General features: G+C 37.1%; 1 protein-coding gene across 35 annotated transcripts in view; it reads right to left on the minus strand.

Moving 5' to 3' along the window:
* Window positions 1-244: 244 nt before the first annotated feature.
* The window catches only part of LOC148674704 (syntaxin-binding protein 5), a 245,239-nt gene continuing 222,311 nt past the window's right edge, over window positions 245-23,172 (minus strand). For 23 of the 35 annotated variants that reach the window (XM_088625141.1, XM_088625140.1, XM_088625138.1 and 20 more), the window contains 7 exons: window positions 14,889-15,008; window positions 9,867-10,106; window positions 8,935-9,304; window positions 7,189-7,354; window positions 6,011-6,122; window positions 4,972-5,192; window positions 245-4,407 (listed from right to left, as the gene is read on the minus strand). In XM_088625141.1, coding sequence (XP_088481267.1) covers window positions 4,366-4,407; window positions 4,972-5,192; window positions 6,011-6,122; window positions 7,189-7,354; window positions 8,935-9,304; window positions 9,867-10,106; window positions 14,889-15,008 — 1,271 coding nt within the window. In that variant the 3' untranslated portion in view covers window positions 245-4,365. The remainder of the gene's footprint in view (window positions 4,408-4,971; window positions 5,193-6,010; window positions 6,123-7,188; window positions 7,355-8,934; window positions 9,305-9,866; window positions 10,107-14,888; window positions 15,009-23,172) is intronic. The other 12 variants (XM_088625147.1, XM_088625166.1, XM_088625159.1 and 9 more) reach the window with 1 other exon arrangement.

Consider the following 23,172-nt stretch of genomic DNA (forward strand, 5'->3'; position numbering starts at 1 on the left):
TAAAATGTATGGGACACTGGGCTATTGTACTTACAGTACAAATAAGGATCTGTGGTTACACTATCTGCATTTGCTGGTAATGATAATGGAATACATAATAAGTCAGATGATCACTTTCTTGATTGCATCAGAAAGGTTTCTCTAAAATGATATCCTGTTTGAATTTCATAGACATAAGCACAAATGTTGCAGCATAAACTGTACAAAACAAGGAGACAAACACAGAAAACAACTACCAAACCTGTTTAAGATTTTTTGTTTTTATTGTTTCCATTGCACAGTAATTTCTATCTACAGAATTTCTAAATTGTTTGTGGCAGCAGATAAAGTCATAAACATCCATGTGAAATTTGCATAAAACTGTACAAGAAAATTGGCTACAATGAGAAAATACTGCAACCCACTTTTTTCCAAGACAGAAGAGACAGTAAATGAAAATCAGACTTCCTCAGATGTATAATAAAAATGAATCAGTTTTCAAGATTGTGTACTGACTGTGTGTGCAATAAATGTATTTGAGAAGGAAATAAAATACATTTTAACAAAACAGAAATTGGGATAGAGAGGGCACTTAATCAAAAGTTTTTTTCCTCAAGTTTCTTGGAAGATAAGCTACCACCATCTGGACAGCAACATATAACTAACATACAAAAACACGATCATTGATGTTACTGACAGAATGTCTGGAGTAAAGTGTGGTAGCCCAAACAGCCAAAGAATGAGCTGACAAAAAAGAGGGCTTTATATGTGGCTGTAAACATTGAACAACATGCTTCTTCTGCTATTGTGCAAGACAATTTCTAAGATATTTTTTACTGAACAAAAGAGAACATAGGTGGCAATGTATTTCCTGCACCAATAACACCTTAAGCTAATTTCAAATGTGGACAGCTCAACCCTCTGCTGTGAAATCTTTCAAATGACAGCAGTACCTCTGAGATACAAATAAATTTTCACTAGAAACATTAAATCTTTACTTTAACATGAATAATATACACACACTCTTTAAGCACTTTGACTTCTTAAAATGCAGGATCTGATGAATTATAATGTAATTTTTTTCATTTATTAAATCTTCTCAAATTAAAAGTATACACTTCTCAAATGTATAAATATAATGGATTATCTTTAAACTGACCATGAAACAAATCTGAAAGTGCAGCTATTCATTATTACTCCATATTGACACAGTTTAGCATTTGTCTCTGATGGTTTTGGTCCTTCCTTAAAAAAAGATTATTTTACACCATAACACATACAAAAAGAAAAAGAAAATGTTAAATGAACAAACATCCATCCATGATTTTCATTCAGTTAAATAATTAAACAGACAAAAGCCTTTGGATGATAAATCTAGAAATTAAATATAGTGCAATACGATGGCACATTTATAACCCAGCAGTACAGTGTTATACTGTAGCAACAACCTTTCAAAAATTTAATTCACAATTATTTCTACTAGTATGTGCATTAATTGATAAAAACCCATACAGCTGCAGAATGACTATTTTCAGTTTAGACTGCAAAACTACAAGAGGGATATAGTATTCACTCATTCCTACAAAAATCAACACATTCAAATAAAGTAATTCCCTTCAAATGTTACACTTTTCTCATGCGTTCCAGGGTTCCATAGGTGTTCCTCATTCACAACCTGCACCATGGCTTTATGTTTCAGAATTGAGGCAATGATTATATTCAGCAGGGGAGAGTGGTATTATATATAGTTAAAAAAAACTCTTTGGCGTCAGAAAAGAACATGGACACTGACTTCTTATGCCATTTATCCACTTCAACACTTTCAGATTTGTCTCCGATTGCCCCGCTATTTACATATTGAATTAAAATTCTGGCAGAACTTCTGAGCAACAACAAAGCTTTTTCTTTCTCTTTCTTAAACATAAGAAAAACAATCATATGATACATCTACATTTAACACAAATAGCAGCATTTTCTTGCACTTATTAAAAAAGAAAATCTATAGAGCAAAAGACCAGTAAGACTTACACTGAAAACACCATTTAAGGAAATATATTTCTCAACACAATGTGTTTAGATAGATGTATGTATATGCATAACTGCATGTGTGTACATATATTTATCCATATATATACACACACTAACATACACATATATAGAGAGAAATCCATATATACGCATGATGCTAAACAATCCAGGATAAAAGCTCCTATCACTGAAGGATTTCTGAAATGCCAGCCAAGAGGATATAAAAGATAATTCTGCTATCTCCACCTGCAGGAATGGTAGTCTAATACTTGCTGTGGGGCTCTAAACATGTGCAGTCCTCTTCTGTCTGAAAAACACTGCATTTTTTTACATTTGGACCAAAAGAACAATCTGCTGATAGTTGAGGAAAATGAGGAAAGTTCTGAGAATTTACTACAGTACACAGAGCTGTGGTGTCCTTCAATAAAGAGGATCCATTTAGGTAATAAAAGAAAAAAAACAAAATAGTACCAGGTTGCACATGGATCTGAACTTCAGCTATAATAAATACTATTTTTTATTTTGATTGCCCTTTCAGCTTGTAATATCCCACCCATGAAACATTTCTCTTCCTAGAGAAAAGATAGTGACTTCACTTTTTTCACCATGTTCTACTATTGTTTTTCTTGTAACCCGGAGAGCAGACAGTTTTTGTTTAGAGACTGCTCAGCATCTTGCCTGGGTGTGAATACTTACCCTAACTGTGTTCAACACTGTTTGCCAAAGCTATATAATGTCATATGCTCGGTTCACTGTCACCACTTAATTACATAAAAATGATTGCCACTCACGTTTAAAATGGCTTTCAACACAAGTGAAACCCAGGAGTCCCTGAACAAAAATATATGGCTGCAGGACATCTGAGTAGTTTATTTGTAAGAGCACAATATTTGTGTTCTGCACCATACTTTTGTGTTCTCTCTTCAGACACACAAATTCGCACTCTCTGTTGAGGCTGATAAGATTTGTATCTGTTGCAATAAATCTTTTACACTTTCCTTCACAGTACAACTACAGTTCACCATTCTCACTAAAGCTCTGGCTCAATAGTCCCTTTTTGAGTTGTACACACAAACACATGTATCTACGCATTTGTTTGCACTAAAAATGTTACTGAAGCTGCTCCTAAATAATTTGTACAGAATGGTTTGATATTGAACTGCAGTGCAAGGCTTTCTTTAAAACATAAGTGCTTTTGCATCCCGGAGGTAAAATAACTACAGAGTTTAAAATGAAGTTACACGGTAGAAAACAGGTGGGGGCCAACAAGAAGACAGAATCTAGGCAGTTTTCAACCTTGGCTTATTGCACTCTTATCCATACCTCCACAGGACAAAAAATGACTGAGATATGATTCTTGGTTTGAAAGTGAATGAGAGGAGTGTTTAATAAAAAAATATTTTAAGCACCCTGGCAAAAACTGTCAGATATTTAATTACAAACAAATGTGATAATATACTATAAAATCTGACGTGGATGTTTCTACAGAACTCTTGAGCTTTCAGTCCCAGCCCTTATAAACTTGAAAGAAATGGAAATTGGTCAAAGTTGGCTTAACTATGGCATGTCCACCACTGAACTCAAACAAAAAAACCTTAGAATGAATCATGTTCCACAAAAATACATGTACAGTAAGCATTAAAAACAAAATTTAGGAATTTCAGATTTTGAAAGATACAAAATGAAACATAATGTTCAATAAACAAAAAAACATTTTAAATAATAAAAAAGGGCAATGAAAGATATTTTTGACACTGTGAGGTGAAGGAATCCAAAAGATTTGTCCTGGTGATATGATGTGATGTTCATGCACCTCATTATGGGACTTCTTTAATGGACTTTACAGTGTCCTGGGTTAATTATCCTCTTGTTTTGCACTTGACAGAGCCAGAAGTGGATACAGAGTTGTCTTTATATGTATTTGTTTTTTTGTATTTTTTTTACCTTATTGGCCCCAGGGAGAATGAAAACACTGGCAGCAGAGACAACGGCACACAACGTTTGGCATATGGAAATGAAACACAGGAGAATTCCCAGCGTTACCCCCCTTGCCTGTTAGTTTGTCCTTCCCTGCTCCTGTCCCCAAGAAGAACATCAACCCTCAGCCGCCACAGAAAAAAAACTACACCATCAAGGTGATTATTTTTCATTTGATAGTTTTTTTCTTTAGTATGTTCCTCAGTTAAAGCCATATGACTGAGGTAAAACAGTGTATGACATTGTGCTAGGAAAGAGCAGTACTCCATGATGAATCCCCTTAGTCCTGGAGAAATAAATGAAGGAGGGAGAAGAGCAAGTATCTTCCAGATGAAGCTGTGTACAATACCACTGAGTTATTCCAAAGTTTTAAACTTGAAATCAGAACTGGTACCATTTTTTATCTTTGTACTTCAGCATCATCTGGGGGCAGAAAAAATCAGGAAGACCAGAATTAGTTTGTTCATGAAAGTAAGAAAAAAATCAGTCAGACTTTATATCTTGGCAATTTTGAGATGCTATCTTAAATTGTAACATGCAAACTAAGTTCTCTCATACCTAACATTTGAGCTGAAGTTCTGAAATATTCTTAAGGAACTTCTAATAAAAAGATTGCAAAAGAGCAAGAAGAGGTTAATTTCATGTTGAAAGGGAGACCAAATGAGTGAACGACATTTGGATCTTGGATTATACATTACGTGCATACAGGACAGAGGGAGAGAATAGAGATATGAAAGAAAGAGGCAGGGTTGGGGAAAATAAAGACGAGAGGTGAGATTGATTAGGGGATAATGTGGAATTTCATCATTAAAGGATGGAATTTATTAATAAGAATCAAATTCATGCATTATGATAAATCAGGCTATAATGTTCTACAATGTTAGACTACATTCTGCCTGTGTACATAATACCTGGGCACAAGAACGTGGTAAAGAAATTCAAAAAGAACAAAAAGACAATAAAGCTGGTAAAAAATGATCTGCTTACATCATGGGCGTGTTTAGAGAAGGACTCCGCACTGGCCATCATGGCTGCTGTTCTCTCCTCTAGCTCTCCCAGTTTTTGCCCTCTCTCATCTAGTGCTATCCGGGCTCGTGCCAGCTCTCCCACCACGCCAGAGGCTGCTCCCTTCATGCCCTCAATACCACCTGGGCCGGGAATGTGTTGAGCCAAACTCCGGGAGGCCTTCCCAGCCACCGACTCACCAACTAAAAACAGAGAAAGAAGTGAAACCTCATCAAAGGAGACAGTCACACACCAAATCATCACACTTCACTCATAACTGGCAACTCACTCATTCTGGGAAAAGGCATGAAGAGATAAAAAGGTCACCTCCACTTGCTCTTTTAGGTCCACTAACTACTTAGAACTATTGTTGACTCTGTGTTTGCTCTGAAAAGAGTCAGATCTGTTATGCAGACAAAAAAGACAGTAGCTCCACCTAGTGGATGGATTACAAAAAGCACACTGAAAAGTCACAGTCTGACTATTTATAATATAAAAAAACTGAAGAATGTACCTTCAACATTAAGGTTATAAGGTAATAATCAGTAATTCTCACTATATATATATATTGATTTTTGCATTATCAATATCCTTAAACCTCCATTCAATCTTGATTGCGCAAAATTAGTAGAATATTTATTAATTCTTGATTCCTGTGTTGTTAGTAAAATGATCTTTACTTTACTTTATGTGAATCTTTATCTTAATTACAGTAAAGTAATGAGAGCCTAGAAACTGCAGTTTGAAATTGATTCTTCTAAGTTCAGCCAAAACCATCATCAGTGTAGCAGCAAATTTATAATATTACAAGATGCAGGTGTAGGTCTTGGTGTAGGAGGAAAATCCATTAAAGTTAAGGATTTTAATTTATTAATTAATTTAATACATTTTATTTATTTATTTTTATTTTTATTTATTTTCCCTTAATTTTAATTTCCATCTAAATTTCTTTTCTGTTTCTTATAAATTTGTCAAATACACCTAAAATTTCTTAATTGGGTTTAGTTTCTATAATACTTACAAAGTTCTTCTCTGTCCAGGGACTGTGCTCCTCCCCCAAACAGGCCCTTGAAGAAACCTCTGTTTGGAGCCTCTGGTGTTTCTACTGGTGTAAACAGTTCTCCCAGCATCTCCTGCAACATACACCACAGAGATCATCACCTAACCTGTTTCTTTTAGCATGCCTGCACCAATAGAGCCTCAGTCTGGGAACAAATCATGCCTCTGATGTCAGCTGATCATTGATCACTCTGTTACAATGGTTGTGGAGTGCATTTACAAAAGCATTTTGTTTAATTTTTAATTTTTTCAAATACATTAGGATTGCACAACATTAGATGCCTGAAATCCTATTACTTTAAACTCTTCTGTACAGGTTGACAGGATAAGACTTGTCAGGCACCAGTTTTTTGTTTCTATGTATCACAGCTTTTTTGCAGCAGTGAGTTCGATAGGCAATACAAGATGACACCATTTATGTTATTTTATTTTTGTCCTATTTTAAACACACAGACTGTGGACTGCCACGTGGTTTTAATGCAGAGATCCTTGTGTTTTGCACAAATAATACTCTGCTGCTTTCTCACAGCTAAGGAAAACATTACCGTGTCCAGGTGGAAAAAGCCAGAAAAAAGAAAGACAAACTTTAATTTATTAAAATGTTCTTAACTGGAGAAGCCTTTTAAATTCCATACCACAGTTAAGCCTTTGATCTTTATCCTTTTGTAACCTAATTATGATCCCTTGTTAATTAATATTATGAAGTGTATAACTGCTAGGAATATAAGGAATATACAACAGTTTTTTGTACAGTATGTTAAATTTAACAAACTCACTTAGTTTACTTGTACTTCCCAAAAGGGTACTGTTAAGGGGCCAGAAGTCTTGCACAATAACGCTCTTAGGCTTTGTATTAATTACTGCCGACAAGCCATTCATTTTTTCTCTTTCTTACTGCAAATTTGAAACTATAGTAAAAATAAAAAAATAAAAAGTCCTGCTCCACTAACTAAACTGAGAAATTATCTCCATATAAATCCTGTACACAAGAAAGCCATAGTTTTTTTCAGGGTCACTACAGAAAAGCATCTCATTGTACAAAGTCTTGTTTCATCATTTTGCTCCTTACAATAAAAAAGCAACTAATACAACTTTATTGTTATCTAATCATTGTTAGGGCTATGGGGACCTGATTTTTACCTGTAAGTTCTCACAAGTGTCCTGGCTGTAAGTTATTCGCTGGATCTCAGTGGGTGAGACAAGATATAGAGCCTGTCCATTGTTGGTAAAGCAGAATGTTCTTGCTATGCGCATATCAGTAAGGGGCAGATAATTTACATCCAACAGTGGTCTTAGACTTGGCAAACTGGAGTGGAAAAAGAAATGATATTAATAGAAAAGATTGGCAATGGGCTTCAGTAATGCTGTCAAGTATCACACTGATATTTTGAAACATACAATTGTGGAATTGCAAGGTGCAATGTACTATAGCAGGGGTGTCCAGCCTAGTCCAACCTGGTAGGTTTTATGGGTCATTCTTAAATCATGAAACACTGAAGTACATGAACGTGAAAGGTTCAATTAACTTAAAGATCATTTCAAATGAAGATAGCAGCAGTAACTCTCTAGGACCACACCTGTCCATTCCTGACTGAACTAGTCAACGTGCTAGTTTGCACAACACTCACATATTCCAAGTCTTTGCAAACTTCTCTTTTATGAATAACCAGTAACACCTGCAAATGCGTTACCTTGTAACTCTCCAGGACCAGGGATGTCCACACCTGTACTATACATACCTAGTCAGTGGTAAATTGAAAGAATCTCACATATTATTTACATATCCCATGCTTGAATTAATACATTTTTGAAACTCAGGTGATGATTTAAATTGGTAAGGCAAAGTATTATAATACCCTGGCTGATGGTAAGAACTACTAAAATACTTAATCTGTCTGATGCAGTACAGAGTGTCAGAAATGCTGTTTGTCTTTCCTTCCCCCACTGTACAGACTCTGTGACAAGTGATGACAAATATTCTAGTTTATGCTGACTTCCACTTACTTGATCTCAATTACACACACTTCAAAACTTTAAAATGTGCATTTCAATTAATGGTGAAGAGATGCAATACGATCTGGTACATAGTGAAGACAAATGATACTTGCCAATAGAGAACCCAAAAAAGGCCAGAGCATTCTCACTGTTAAGACAACTATACCAACATCAGCTGTTCTGAGGACAAATTTAGGAAAAGCCACATGCAGAAAGAGCAAAGACAGATTGTACATCCTAAAAAGAAAGTAAATCTGTTTCATAAGCAATGACAACTAGTTCTGTATTACTATAGGAGTTAATGATTCAACAAAAACTAGTACGAGCCAATCATATTATCATAATGTTCACTGGCACATGAACTGAAGAAAATCTTTAATCTGTAGATTTCAGAAGGTACAGCTGACTAGTAAATCAGCAACTCAACTGTGAGAGCTGTGAAAGCAAATTACTCAAGCACATACAGTATGTACTGTAGTTCAGAAGGGAAACTCTTCAGTAGTTTAGGGTTAATACATTACAGAAGAAAAACATTTTGTTCCTAATAGACTTTGATTTCTCTGCTCTTTTTTGGAACACAATAATACATTCTTAACAGTGTTCTAACATTCTTGAAATTAAAATGCAACAAGGAATTAATAACATTTTATTAGTGACATAGAGGAAACACACTTTGGAATTCCTTTGATTTAAAGCCACATGTTACTGTATATTTACAAGGTCTGCAACACTTGTGTCACTATGAAAATTCATGACTAGGTGAAACTGAAAACAGACGTTTGCTCTGAGTTTAGAAGTGTCAACAGTACTTGAAACCCACCAAAGGAAGATCAAAAGTGTTCCACAGTTTAGACATGAGAATGAGACAGATAAGGTGCAGGTATACGTTACCTTAATGTCATAATATGTCCATTAGCACAGAAACAAGCAACGCATATTCCACTGCTCATTTGCACTACATCAGCCCGGAGAACAAATGAAGTCTCTGTAATATTGTGTTTATATATACAGTTCTGGGATGGCAGTGCAATAACTTTAGCCTGTTTTTCTGAACAGATCACTGCGTACTGGTTTTCACTGATTTCCTGAGACGATGAGGGAGAAACTGAGACAGGCCGCCGTTTCCTTAACTTGTCCTTTTCATCCTTGTCATCGGGGGCGTTGGGTTCACGCCAGGCCTCGTAGGCAGGTGGTAGCAATTGCCCTGATGAGTCCAGGAATGCCATCCTCAAGATAGCCCCTTTCAGCCTTATCAGTGTACCTGAAAGACGAACAAGACCATCAGTCTTATAAGAGGCAATGAATCCTGTATCTCTAAATCTCTCAGAAGTACTTATGAGAAATAAAAAAATGCAGCTCAATGTACCCTTTTTACATTACAGCTTAAAGAAAAAGTACAGAACAAAACAAAGAACAAAACAGATATGATTTTGCCTTTATGAACACACTCATTTATCTTTCTTCAATGAATGACTCTTCCTACAGTACATGAATTTAAAGTCTGCTGTTGTACTGTACATTCTGGATTAATTACAGTTGATAAATGTTTTAGCCAATGTTCCTCAAAGATCATTAAGCACAGAAAACAGTGAAGACTCATCTCAGTAATTTGCTTTTCAGATCATACTACTTCCTACTCTTGGAGAAAAAAGGCCAAGACATCTATGTAGCAAAACTAAGAACGTAATCTCAGTGCTGACTAAATCATCACCTCTTGCACTTGTTCTGTTCAAAACACACCCTTCTGCAAAACTGGTCTTTTTGTTCTGAGACTATAATATAGGGGGCCCTGCGGTGTCTTGAGTACAGATTTAGGCACTTACCACTGGGAGAGACAATGACAGGCTGAAGAAGCCTCTGTTCCCCAGCAGGTGGGAGGTTCAGCACGATAACTAGCACTGTGCCCAAGGAGGTGCCCACCCACAGGCTGGGAGAGGTGGTGCTGTCAGTCTTCCGTGTGTAGGTCTCACAAAAGTGGAAGGAAGTGATGGCCTCTCGGGATTCCTTGTCAATGCTCGTCACACTTGAGCTACGGGAGCGACTGAATGAATTGTCTCTGATATCTGGGTAAAGCCAGTCAAAAGATACAAAGCAAAGAAAATTGTGTGTGAAAGAGAGATGCAGTACCAACCACTTCTCTCTAATCTGAAGGCAAATAGAGAATACCACTTTTAATTAATAATAGTTCAAGTACTGTATTTACACATTTTAGAATACTGTAGTTTCAATACAGAGCTCTACTTTTTGAATAACATTTAGCCAATAATTAAAAAAAAATCTATACATTTACTTTAAGAATGTAGTAAGATGCTGCATAATATTTATGTGCAGCCAGGAGATCTGAAATGTTAAATATCTAGATTAAAAAATCATGAATACCCTCAAATTAAATGTTAGTTTTAGCTTTACCACAACAGTCAAAATAGAACAGGGGTCAAAAATTGTTTAGGAGGTTTTTCAGGCCACAAATCACACATTTTTACACATTTTGGACTTTTATCTTAAAACAGTAAAAGTAACACATACGCCAATGTGAAAAAGATGCTGCACAAAACATAAATCCATTTGCATTTCAATAGGATATTAGATCAAAAATGCTACAAGTCATCAGATGTGTTTACATTTAACCAGAGTGACAGGCAATTAAGCATTTCTTGTTCAAAATCCAGGAGAACATTAGTACATAACTACTCAGCCAGTACCACTGTATCACCCAAATAACATCTTTGGATTCAAGATATGATTTTAAAATTTAGATTTTGTAAGGTTTTAATCTGTGGGTATACAGCACAAAGCAAAGACAGAAATATTCTTATTTTAACTCATAAAGCCTTCTCACCTCATTACTTTAAGGACACTTCTCAGGGGCTATGACATACACAGGTCTTCAGAAAATTAGTCTTACTGTATATTCAGCCAACTTAAAGTCCATTGCTCTATTGCTCTTTTTCTTAGTGACAGAGAAAAAAAACCTATTTGCTAGGGTTAGAGGTCAGGTATATTCTTCCCTGTATAAAAAACTGAACAAATGGCATGATAATTTTTATTGTCACTATTTTTTTGCCAGCAGTCCCCATATGCACAGGTAGCCAGTCAGTACTGCATGAATGGCCCCATTCTAAAGCTTCCATGATACAGCAGGCAACAGTAGAAATGAAAATCTGCTGATCCTCTGTTAACATACAGTATAATGGATAACAGAACTGGAGCAGGTTATTCGTGTTCTAAGCATGACATGGGGAGCTTGCTTTATAATCTCATAACTAACCTTGGTATAGGTTTCATTGGGAAAAATTTAATCTGAAACAGATAGTGATTCCAGGTGAGAAAGGAAAGCTCTGTTTCCTGGATTATGTGCTACTAAGCCCTTAATAGTCCAGGAAATTAAACAGTGGATATAGTCCTTTTACTCAACAAAAAAGACACTGTGCTTCCCATTTGTAAGTGATATCCCTCACAATTTAGTGTACATAGACATATTTAAGTGTTATAGCATTCTTTGGTGTGGTTCTGACTAATAGCCAAAATATAAAAACTAAAAATAACCCGGTAGTAATCCATCACAGACAATCAATGCAGAGCATTAAGTTACTGACATGCTAGCATAGATTTTATTCCTATACATGTGTAAATAAAGCAGACTTCTGAAGACCAAAAGCCAAGATTATAATTTACCCTGATAATTTACTCTAGGAAATTTGTAGAGGGTGGTCCTAAGCAAGGGACTGCTCAGACATTGCTCTGTACATCCGCAAAGCCTGATTAGCTTCTTTAGATCTAGATTTCACAAAAAAATGGAGAAAGTAATGGCAAGTGAAAACATGCCAATCTCACTGCAATTACAACCTTGTAAAGTGATGTATAGTACAGTATGTACTTTAATTGAGAGACATGCAGTATTTGACATTCTTAACAAAAATTAAATTTAAATTAAATTAAATACATGTATCACCCTGCAACTCACAACTGGCAACCCACTGAAGCTAAGCAGGTGTGAGCCTGGTCAGTACCTGGATGGGAGACCTCCTGGGAAAAACTAAGGTTGCTGCTGGAAGTGGGGCCAGCAGGGGGCGCTCCCTCTGCAGTCCATGTGGGTCCTAATGCCCCAGTATAGTGATGGGACTCTATACTGTAAACAGGCACTGTCCTTAAAAACTGAGGTCCTGACTCTCAGGAATCCCAGGGCGTTTCTCGAAAAGTGGAGGGGGTGTAACACTGGCGTCCTGGCCAAATTTCCAATTGGCCCTTACCAATCATGGCCTCCTAATAATCCTCATCTATGAATTGGCTTCATTACTCTGTTCTCTTCCCCACTGAGTGCTGGTGTGTGGTGAGCGTTCTGGCGCACTATGGCTGCCGTCACATCATCCAGGTGGATACTGCACATTGGTGGTGGTGGAGGGGAGTCCCCATTACCTGTAAAGTGCTCTGAGTGAAGTGTCCAGAAAAGCGCTATATAAGTGTAAGCAATTATTATTATTATTATTATTCTTATGGCCGGCAATTATATTAAATTACAGGTACAGTATTTTTGCACTGAACAGACTTTCTTAAAGATTTTGAGGAAAATCAGCCATTAATAATGCACTGGGAAGAGTGCAGAACTAACCTTGAAGCCAAGTTCAGAAATCAAAAGCCATAATGTTAGTTGGGTGACCAGGAATAAATAGGCAGATGGAATTATCTGTCAATTACAACCAGAAAACCATGCAGGAAGCCTCAGGGATTTTCAGATATGTAAGATGGATGGTCTTTATTAAAGATATGAATTACAGGAAGGCTCTCAGAATGAATAGAAAACTATAACAACTGATTTTATTAAGACTAAAACACCCCAAAAATTTCCATGAAATTTTCTGTGACCCACAGAAACAAGGATGTCTGAATTCAGGGAGGACAGTCTGCCTTTACAATCCAAATAGAGGAGCTTTTTTTCCATGCTACATTTTAGGCGCCCTATACAATATAATCTAAGTGCCATAATCAAATCCCTTTTTTGCAACTAGATCTCAAAATAGTGAACACCAAACAGACAAAAGAGGGAAAAGACCACATGAAATGGTCTTTCTCCTAATGGAAAGGCCTGAGATAATAAAAGTACAAAAAGAGTTATTAAATTACATCTTAAATTAGACACTTCTGGACCGCCTGTAGGTTTTCTCAGGTGCAACCTGTTCAAAGAAGAGAGACATAGGGCGGGCTCTCTCAGAAATGGAAGGGATTATCTGCTGGCCAGCCACATGAAGAAAAGGGAACATTTGGTGTGAGGGCCATGTGGATGCATTCTGAATTAAAAGAGGTGAACAGCATTGCAAAGTAAATAGGATGGTGATTACTATTTAGATATTTTAGATATTCCAAGACATAATAGTTTCCTGTAGTTTTTGCTGTTTGCAGTGTTATTGTTATCATTGAGATCTTTATTAAGTAAACAGTAAAAAATTAAAACACTGCGATTAAGAAGCAACTCAAAAGTGCATCTGTGAAACTATGAGACAGTAGGACAGACTCTAAAGAGAGCACAAGCTGCTAGTTACACCAGCTCTGACATGTATCTGTGAATCCAGCAGGCTGTGAGGTGGACTCCTGGAGGAGTAATGGGAGACCTACAAAGGCACCAATGTCTGATCTGCTTCTCATCCCCCTTTTATAACTTAGAAATTTAGTCCTTTAACCAGATTCTTTCATCCACTGTCTGTTGGGCTAGGCTCTGGCGCATTGCAACCCTGTAACTGGCAGTTATTAAAAATTGATGGATGGATTTAAACAGATAAACCATTAAAATTCCCATTTAAAGTGCCAACTAAGACAGTATCAACTTAGGCAGAACAGCATTTTTGCTGGAGCAAACTGAATTAAGTATCTCTCTCAAGGGTACATCAACAATGTGCCACCAGGGATTTAAACCCATGACCCTCCAGTCCCGAATCCTAACCAGTACTACTCATTAAATTAGAGATTCAATCAAAATCGCACAACTCCATGGTTATGAATCAATTAATAAGATGATGCCTGTAATTGGAGCAAACTTCAGAAAGAGAAATAGTCCAGCCTTAAGTTCTTCAGTATGTCTTTTGATGCGGGCAACTGAAATTTTGCACAATTTTAGTTAACAAGAAAAAAATGAATTTGAGGGCATGGTGAAGAGAAATGTTTGTTAGAATGCTGGGCAGCGAAACTCAAAAACATCAATCCTGGTGGAAGAGCAGATCTCATCAGGCAGGTGCTTTGGCACTGTCTGTGAGTTGGCGGCAGATGGCAGCTGTTTGGTGACTGCCAGTAGTGGACCACTGAAATCCTGGAGAGTATTGGTCAAAAAGAGAGTAAAAAAAAGGTAGTGATGGGCCAAAAACAGCGGAATTTACCAGAAAACAGCAGGCAGCAAACAGTGTCCATTGGAATAAGGTAAGAAAATGTAGTCATAGCAACAGAGTAGCACTGTGCAGTGATGCAAAGCAATGAGTGCTGGGAAGGATTGAATAAAAACCCATACTTATACAGAATCAAGATGTTACATCATTGGTGTTAGCTGGGCTCTTCCCTCCTGAACATTCATTCATTTCTGGACTCTATTCAATACCAAGTACCTATACAGAGCAACAACAGGCACCCATTGTGCTATGCTATGACTACATTTTCTTACTTTATTCAACACAAGAAAACAAAAAGTACCTGTATCACGCTGCATCAAATTAATGTAAATAAATTTAATATTGTGGATTTCAGTTGTCACAAAATAATGAATTAGAAAAAAGGGAAATATCTCATGCCAAAACATCAAACAAAAAGCAGGCAGATGCAAATGAGAGGTTAGCTAAAACCCTTAGTCATCTGATCCGACTCACTGAACACAGGGACTGAGCGAATCCTGTGGATGACTCCTCTGTGAGCATTCTCTTTTTGCTTCTTCACACTATAGCTCTGCCTGTTGAGCAGACTCCAGGGATTACATCTCTGTCTCTGGTCTGTTTAAAATTTTCAATAATCACAGACTCAATTCATTATAAATCTTAGCTTTAGATCTTTATTTGTCTCTATACAATATGGGAAAAAAGCATTCCTTAATCTCTAACCCTTACCTTCTTCAAAACAAGAGTCTTCAGCTTTTATATTTTTCCCAATTATTTTCAAAAAAGAAGTGGTCAAACTGGTGACTTTGGGCACCTCATGCTCAGCAAACTGTGTTTAGTAAAATACATTGCATTTATCAGAAGAATTATTTTGGTCCATTAGTTAAATGACATTAAATGACAATAAGAACTGAAGATGGACCCTGTGCCCCTACATGCTGAAAACAAACTATGCAGAAGGTAACATTTAAGTCACATCGTAGCTGGTAACTAGAAGTGGCGTACCTGATGCAGTAAAAGCAAAGTATCCACATTTTGAAAAACTGCAGCTGAAATTGTTGGCATTATACTCAGTTCTTTCCCTGAACATGTAATGCTTTCTCTAGATTGTGAAATATCAAATGACAAATCAACAGAGGCTGATAAATAAAGAATTCTCAGAACAGCTAAAAAACAACGCTGAAATATTATCAATTGTAAAATTGTTCAATACAAGACCATACAAGGGTATGCTTATTGAAATTTGACAATGATTACTGTTTGCAATCACAAAAAAAATATCCACTTTTATATTTGTATAGTGTGGTGTCTCCGGGGGAAAGGTTTATGTTATGGAGACAAAAGTATTCACACCACGCTCTCTTCTTAAATTTTCGTGGAGTTTTTCTCCGTTTCCAAGCCAGTCCGCAATCCGTTCTCTCAATCCTTATTCAGTCCGAGTTCCAAAGTCCATAAAGTTCCACCAATCCGCGCCGTATCCAAATCACAAACCCAAACACAAACAGCCATTCAAAATGCGCGGGCGATACCGCATTATTTTCCGGTACGCTGTACGCAGTCTACCGCGAGTTACTGGTATATACTGCGAGTTACCGGTAAATACCGCTAGTTACCGTAAATTCTCCTATAATACGACAAGCAAAATAATAGTATCCGGAATTTCAGCAAGGTGGAGCTAATAAAGCTCAACCTCTCATGTTTGAGCTGTCGCCATCAAAGTCTTTAACGAAGATATTACTAATAGTATTAATAATGAATGACCTTGGACAAGCTGTAAACTCAAAGTATTGCCCTGGTCAACATTCTTTTTTTCATTGACCGTCTTTGTAAAAGTAACACCACAGCATTTCGCAATCACACATTTGTTTCCAATCATGCAAAGTACAGTAATTTTTGAGAATCGATTCACCATGCCTTTCACATGCTCATAAAAGAGATTGATTTAGGAACATAAACATACTACCATATGCAAACTGTACTGTATACAGTATGTATATGTATATTTAATGTCTTAACTGTGCCCATTTAAGTATTGAATATTTATATGGAATTTTACCACTGAAGGGAAATCTTAGTGCCTGAGCATAAAAAGAATAGGAGCATACTGCAACGCGTGTGAAGGCCATAAACGATATTAATTTTGGAACTTAAACATACAGTATATGGCTGGTCTCGGTACTTTAAAGAAAACATACACACCAGTATTCCATTTCTCCCTAAACATTTTAAGCATCGAAGTCTTTAACTAATGTGATACCGGAGTCAACAAGCATACTTTTAGAATTTGATTAAAAGGGAATATAATATGGAATCGCGTATCTCAAGAAATTAATAACAATATAATTATATTCATGTTGCAAAAAAACTGCAACGGACATAAAAACTCCATTGCTTTTAACAGAGCGTTCCATAATTTCTAACTACGAAAACGATTTAAACTGCGACACTTATCATTCAACCAGAGCTCGAAATATCACAAGGATCCTCTAGAGCACAGCAAAGACTGTATTAAAAGAATCGCGTATCTCAAGAAATTAATAAGATATAATTATATTCGTGTACGGCGACAGGGCTGTGTAGGGCTGTTTCACCTCTGTCTTCATGTGACTCTATTCAAAAGCCATTTAGCAAAGAGGGGATGAGAAGAGTGACAAACTAGTATACAGTACAGTACTTCAGATCTTTTTTTCTGAACCGGGGAAAATCTGATCATGTTTCTCTATAACAATAATAAAAAACATTGCCACACCCGGACTGTTAAGCCAACGCATTAGCACGTCAAAGCCCATTGAGGAGCCGGGCGCAATAACTGTTTTGTCCCTTGATTTACTGATCTGCATTAATTACAGAAATCGAGTTCCTGCTCTTTGCAGACTAACTGGTCCTGCTGTCGCCCACAGAACAGAGGCTGGAGCAGCACTGTCAGACCTGGGCGCTGACAGTCAATCTATGGTTTTCCAGAAAAAAAGACAGACCCCCATTAGTCTTCCTGAGATCGTCGGATTATGAACGAATAAAAGCATCTTATTAAAAATATGTTTGCTTTTGTCTGGGTATTTACTTTGTAATCTGTGGTTTACATCTACTGTATTGTTTTGAGATGCCACTTTTAAAGGTGATATGTAAAATAAAGTTTTTTATTATTGTTATAGAGAAACATGATCAGATTTTCCCTGGTTCAGAAAAAAAACGATTAAAATCTGTAATCTTTCCACTTGTATGTCATCTGAAAATACAAGAAGTTTCTGCTTTGTGCTAAGACATTAACGAGTACAACCCTCCTCTCTGCGGGAGGGCTGGCTGTGACGAATTAAACCGGTTTCACAGGTATTCAGGAAGTTAAAAAAAACACTTGAATTACTTATCCAGTCTCTCGAAATAAAGTTATTTTTCAAGCAATGCAACAAACGTCGGGCAATGTGTTTTTTTTAATCCAACATTGACAGCCACATCTTAAATCTTGTCAGTCAGCTCTTTTTTCTCTATTTGAATTGTGGCTTACACATCGCACGACTTTAAAAGCTAGAAAGACAGGTTTCGATTCACATTAGCTGGCGAGCCTTGTTAACAAAAAAACTAATAATAATGTAACATGCCACTGTTTGTTCATGAACAAAGTTATACTGAGATTTCCTTAGATACGCGATTAAAAAAAAAATTTTTGAATCCCCGGCGGAACACATTCCATAAGAATCAGCGCTTTTACAGTATATATCGCCTTTAAAGGTGGATTCTCAAAACGCTTTACAGGATAAAAACAACAAGAACAGCAACAACAACAATATTGTATTTCATTGCACTTTGAAAACCAAGTAATAACTTAACTATATGTGCAAACGTTTCATATGTTGCTGTTGTGAATGCCTGTGGAGTGTATCTTATTTGCCTTGCGTCCTGGTTATCTCGCCCTCCCCCCCTCTCTCCCTCAATTCAATTCAATTCAAGGTGTTTTATTAGCATGACAGATGGGTACAATCAGTGTTGGGTATTTACTTTGCTTTGAGATTCCACTTTTAAAGGTGATATATACAATTTTGATTAAAATAAATTGATATCTTTATCTTCTAAGTATCTTAATAAACTTTCAGCATAGCTTTCTCCCCGTTAAGATTTATTTTCCTTAACTAGTATACTTTGGATCTTTTTTTCTGAACCGGGGAAAATCTGATCATGTTTCTCTATAACAACAATAAAAAAACATTATTTTACATATCACCTTTATGTGATGTCACCTTAAGGATGCGCAAAGAAATTTAAAATAGTCTTCTTTAGGTGTGAGGGTAGGAGTGGATCGCAGCAGGCATAATCGGCAAATTAGGAAAACAAAGAACTGGACAGGCGAGACGTTTATCCAGAGAGCGAGTGATCAGAAAAAGGAAAAGCTGTTACACCCAGGTTTTACGCTCTCTCTCTGTTGAATGAATGAAAGCATTTTATTAAAAATGCGTTTGCGTTTGTCTGGGTATTTACTTTGTAACCTGTGGTTTACATCTACGGTATTGTTTTGAGATGCCACTTTTAAAGGTGATATGTAAAATAAAGTTTTTTATTATTGTTATAGAGAAACATGATCAGATTTTCCCTGGTTCAGAAAAAGACGATTAAAATCTGTAATCTTTGCACTTGTATGTCATCGGAAAATACAATCAGTTTCTGCTTTGTGTAAGGATGGTGTCAAAAAGTAATCTAAGTGGTGAGAAAGCTGTGCTCCTCAAAGCGCTTTACAGGATAAAAACAATAACAACAAAAGTGGCTGGGCAAACGATTTTTTTTTTATAGAAATACAAAATGAGATACTGTATAATGATGTGCATGAACAAAGTTATACTGCAATTTTCCTTAGATACGCGATTAAAAAAAAAAAATTTTTTTGAATCCCCGGCGGAACACATTCCATAAGAATCAGCGCTTTACTTCGCGCTTTACAACCCTTACTTCGTGCGACTGGAAAATAATTTGTGATTGGATCAACGAAATGCTTCGTAGAAGGAGGCGCTCTTTTCCTCTAGTCTAACAGTCTGTCCACAAACAAAACATTCCTGTTAGACAAGAGGAATTGAAAAAAAAAACAATTTTGTCAATGGAAACCGGTGTGTGTCTCTCTCTCTGCTGGATGTCCCTCTCACTCTCTGCTGAATGAATAAAAGCATTTTATTAAAAACGCGTTTGCGTTTGTCTGGTATTTACTTTGGTCCCTTTTAACTGTTTTTGAACTACTGTATTGCTTTGAGATGCCACTTTCAAAGGTGATATGTAAAATAAAGTTTTTTATTATTATAGAGAAACATGTTCAGAAAAAAAAGATCTAAAGTGCTACACCTAACTTTCTTAATTCGATGTATTTAAAGCAGTGAACTACTGTAGGTGTAACATAACATTCAGAAATACAATCGAGAATAGTTTTGTGGTGTTTGTTTAGATGAAACGTTCCTAAAACGTATAACGTAACAAAATTAAAGACGATTAAAATCTGTAATCTTTCCACTTGTACTGTATGTCATCTGAAAGTTTCTGCTTTGTGTAAGGATGGTATCAAAAAGTAATCTTAAGTGTTGAGAAAGCTGTGCTCAATGTATTTAAGGGACTTAAAAGTAAAAGGAGATGCTTCATATTGCTTGACTAATTTTTAGGAAGGTTTAGGAAGGCGTACAGTCTGGGCAGGTATAGATTACACTTTTCTAAAACGTATTTGAAAAATAAAAACGATTACAATCTAATCCTTCCACGTTTGATCCCAATATCCCAAGAAATATAAATCTAAACGGGTAGAAAGCTATGCTGAAAGTTTATTAAGATACTTACAAAGATACTGTATCAATTTATGTTGCATTAGCCTGATTATGATTAAAAAAACACATATAATTAAACACACGTTTGCGATTTAAATCAAAACATGATTTAAATCAATATAAATGTTTATATTGTATCGCATACTGTCCAGCCTCCATTTCTCTATAAAAATTTACTCTATTACACACACACACAATAGAAGCAGGAAGCAGAAGCAGGGACCGTTGTCAGAAGGGAAGAAGGTGACTATTCATTGTTATCAAAAATGACTTAGAATCGATCATGTTGTGATATTTTCAAATATAAAAGTCAATTGATTGTCCATAATATCGCTATTCTATTTTTTCGAAGAAATGTTTGTTAAAAGAAAAGTCCAGCACCAGCTGGATTTGAACACACAACCCATGAGTTGGTAATCGGGCACGTAGACCAGTAGGCTACAAGGGAAGTCGCATGAAGAGAGAGGCGAAACAGCCCTACACAGCCCTGTCGCAGTACACTAATATAATCATATCGTTATTAAATTCTTTAGATACGCGATTCCATATTATATTCCCTTTTAATCAAATTCTAAAAGTATGCTTGTTGACTCCAGTTTCTCTTTAGTTAAAGACTTCGATGCTTAAAATGTTTAGGGAGAAATGGAATACTGGTGTGTATTTTTTCTTTAAAGTACCAAGACCAGCCATATACTTTATGTTTATGTTCCAAAATTAATATCGTTTATGGCCTTCACACGCGTTACAGTATGCTCCTATTCTTTTTATGCTCAGCTACTTAGATTTCCCTTCAGTGGTAAAATTCAATATCTACAACGGGCACAGTAAAGACGTTTACTGTAAGTCTTTCTACGACAGACCAACGGACCACGAGTGCCCCTGTCGGTCAACCAATCACGTACCGCGGTACCCCGCGTCATCTTGCGTCATTACCTCCGGTACGTGTCTGTACCGCGCACTTTGAATGGCTGCATCTGTACCTTTATGTCTTCCGTAAATCCGTTATCCTTAAATCTGTCCCAATACCAACCGACTTCCACTATCTTCTCCAAACGCATTCACCTACTGGCTTCCGCGCCGGTTCACTGTTTCCAGGGTATATATATTTTGTTTCCTGCTGAGACACACCTGTGTCTCGTTGTTTTTTGGACTAAGCCCTTTCCATCTGCGGGTCAGCTGACTTCTCTTTGCGGCCATCTTGGTCAGATCTAAGTCAAGTATAGTGAGCAGATCGTTCCTGAAATACCTGTCCTGGATGACCCTTCCTCTGGTCATCTTACATACCCTCCCCCTGAGATCAGCCCCGTCCTCGGGCTGTCTGGAAAAGAAACAATGCATTCGTGAGAGGGCACCGACATTACCTTGTTTCTTCCCAGGTCTATAAACCGTCTGGAACTGAAACCTCTGGAGGCTAAGGCCCCATCGCGTAATTCGATCATTTTTGTCCATGTTCCTTAACAACCAGGTTAGTGGCACATGGTCAGTATACAAGATAAATTGTCTTCCCAATAAATAATATCTTAAATAATCCAGGGCCCACTTTATCGCCAGACATTCTTTTTCTATGGTGGAATAATGTTTTTCCTCCGGGCTTAATTTAAGGCTAATATACAAAATGGGGTGCTCCAATCCTTCAACTTCTTGCGACAGTATGGCTCCAATCCCAGTGTCAGACGCATCAGTTTGTACCATGAATGTTTTGTTAAAGTTAGGTACCTGTAAGACTGGTTGAGAGGATAAAATTTTCTTTAGTTCTTGAAAGGCCCTCTCTTCCCTTTCTGTCCATTTTATTTTTTCAGGGCAACTCATCTTTGTTAAATTTGCAAATAAGACTAAAAGAACAGCGGAACAGACCACTTATACCCAGCCTGTTCCTCGCTAACGTACGGTCCCTAGACAACAAACTGGACGAAATAAAACTCAGGCTCACTTCTCGCCAGGAAATAAAAGACTGCTGCAACTCTTGTGTTTACGGAAACATGGCTTCACAACAACATACCTGACTCCGCCATTCAGCTGGATGATTTTTTAACTCTACGATCAGACAGAACAGCTGCCTCTGGTAAAAATAAAGGAGGAGGTCTGTGTATTTATGTCAACCAAGCATGGTGCAGAGATACTACAGAAATCGCGATCCACTTTTCACCCGACTTAGAATATTTAATGGTTAAATGCCGACCCTTCTACCTACCTAGGGAATTCACGTCGGTCATTATTACCGCTGTATACATACCTCCTAACGCTAATGCTAAGGAAGCAGTCCAAACGCTATCCAAAGCTATTAGTAAACAAGAATCAGCACACCCTGATGGTGTTTTTATTATTGCAGGCGATTTTAATCAGGGAAATCTGAAATCTGAAATCAGTCCTGCCTAGCTACAACCAACACGTTGACTGCCCCACCAGGGGAAACAACACACTTGACCTTGTTTATACTAATGTACCCGGTGCTTACAAAGCAGTACCTCACCCCCCTCTTGGACAATCTGACCACATCTCCCTGTTCCTACTCCCAGCCTACAGACGACTTCTCAAACACACCAAGGCTCCAGTTATAACTGTAAAAACATGGACCAAAGAGGCAGAATCAATGCTTCAGGACTGTTTTGAGTGCACAGACTGGAGTGTGTTCAAAGATGCAGCCTCCCATGTATCCCACACCGATATTGACATGTATGCATCAGCAGTCACTAGCTACATCAGCAAATGTGCTGATGGTGTGGTGAGCGTTACAAAGATACGCAAACTCCCAAATCAAAAACCTTGGATGAACACTGAGATCCGCTCCCTGCTCAAAGCTTGTGATGCAGCCTTCAAATCTGGTAATGAGGAAGAACTGAGAGGGGCTAGATAGAACACCACTACAACACCAACGCTAACCCATGACGCATGTGGCAAGACATAAATACAATCACAAGCTACAAGAGCAAAACAAGCCCTGTAAGCGCTACTGACCCCTCTCTCTCAAACAAGCTTAACACCTTCTACGC

The sequence above is a fragment of the Lepisosteus platostomus genome, chromosome 3 (assembly GCF_059453375.1).
Source record: "Lepisosteus platostomus isolate fLepPlt1 chromosome 3, fLepPlt1.hap1, whole genome shotgun sequence".
In the NCBI taxonomy this organism is placed as follows: Eukaryota; Metazoa; Chordata; class Actinopteri; order Semionotiformes; family Lepisosteidae; genus Lepisosteus; species Lepisosteus platostomus.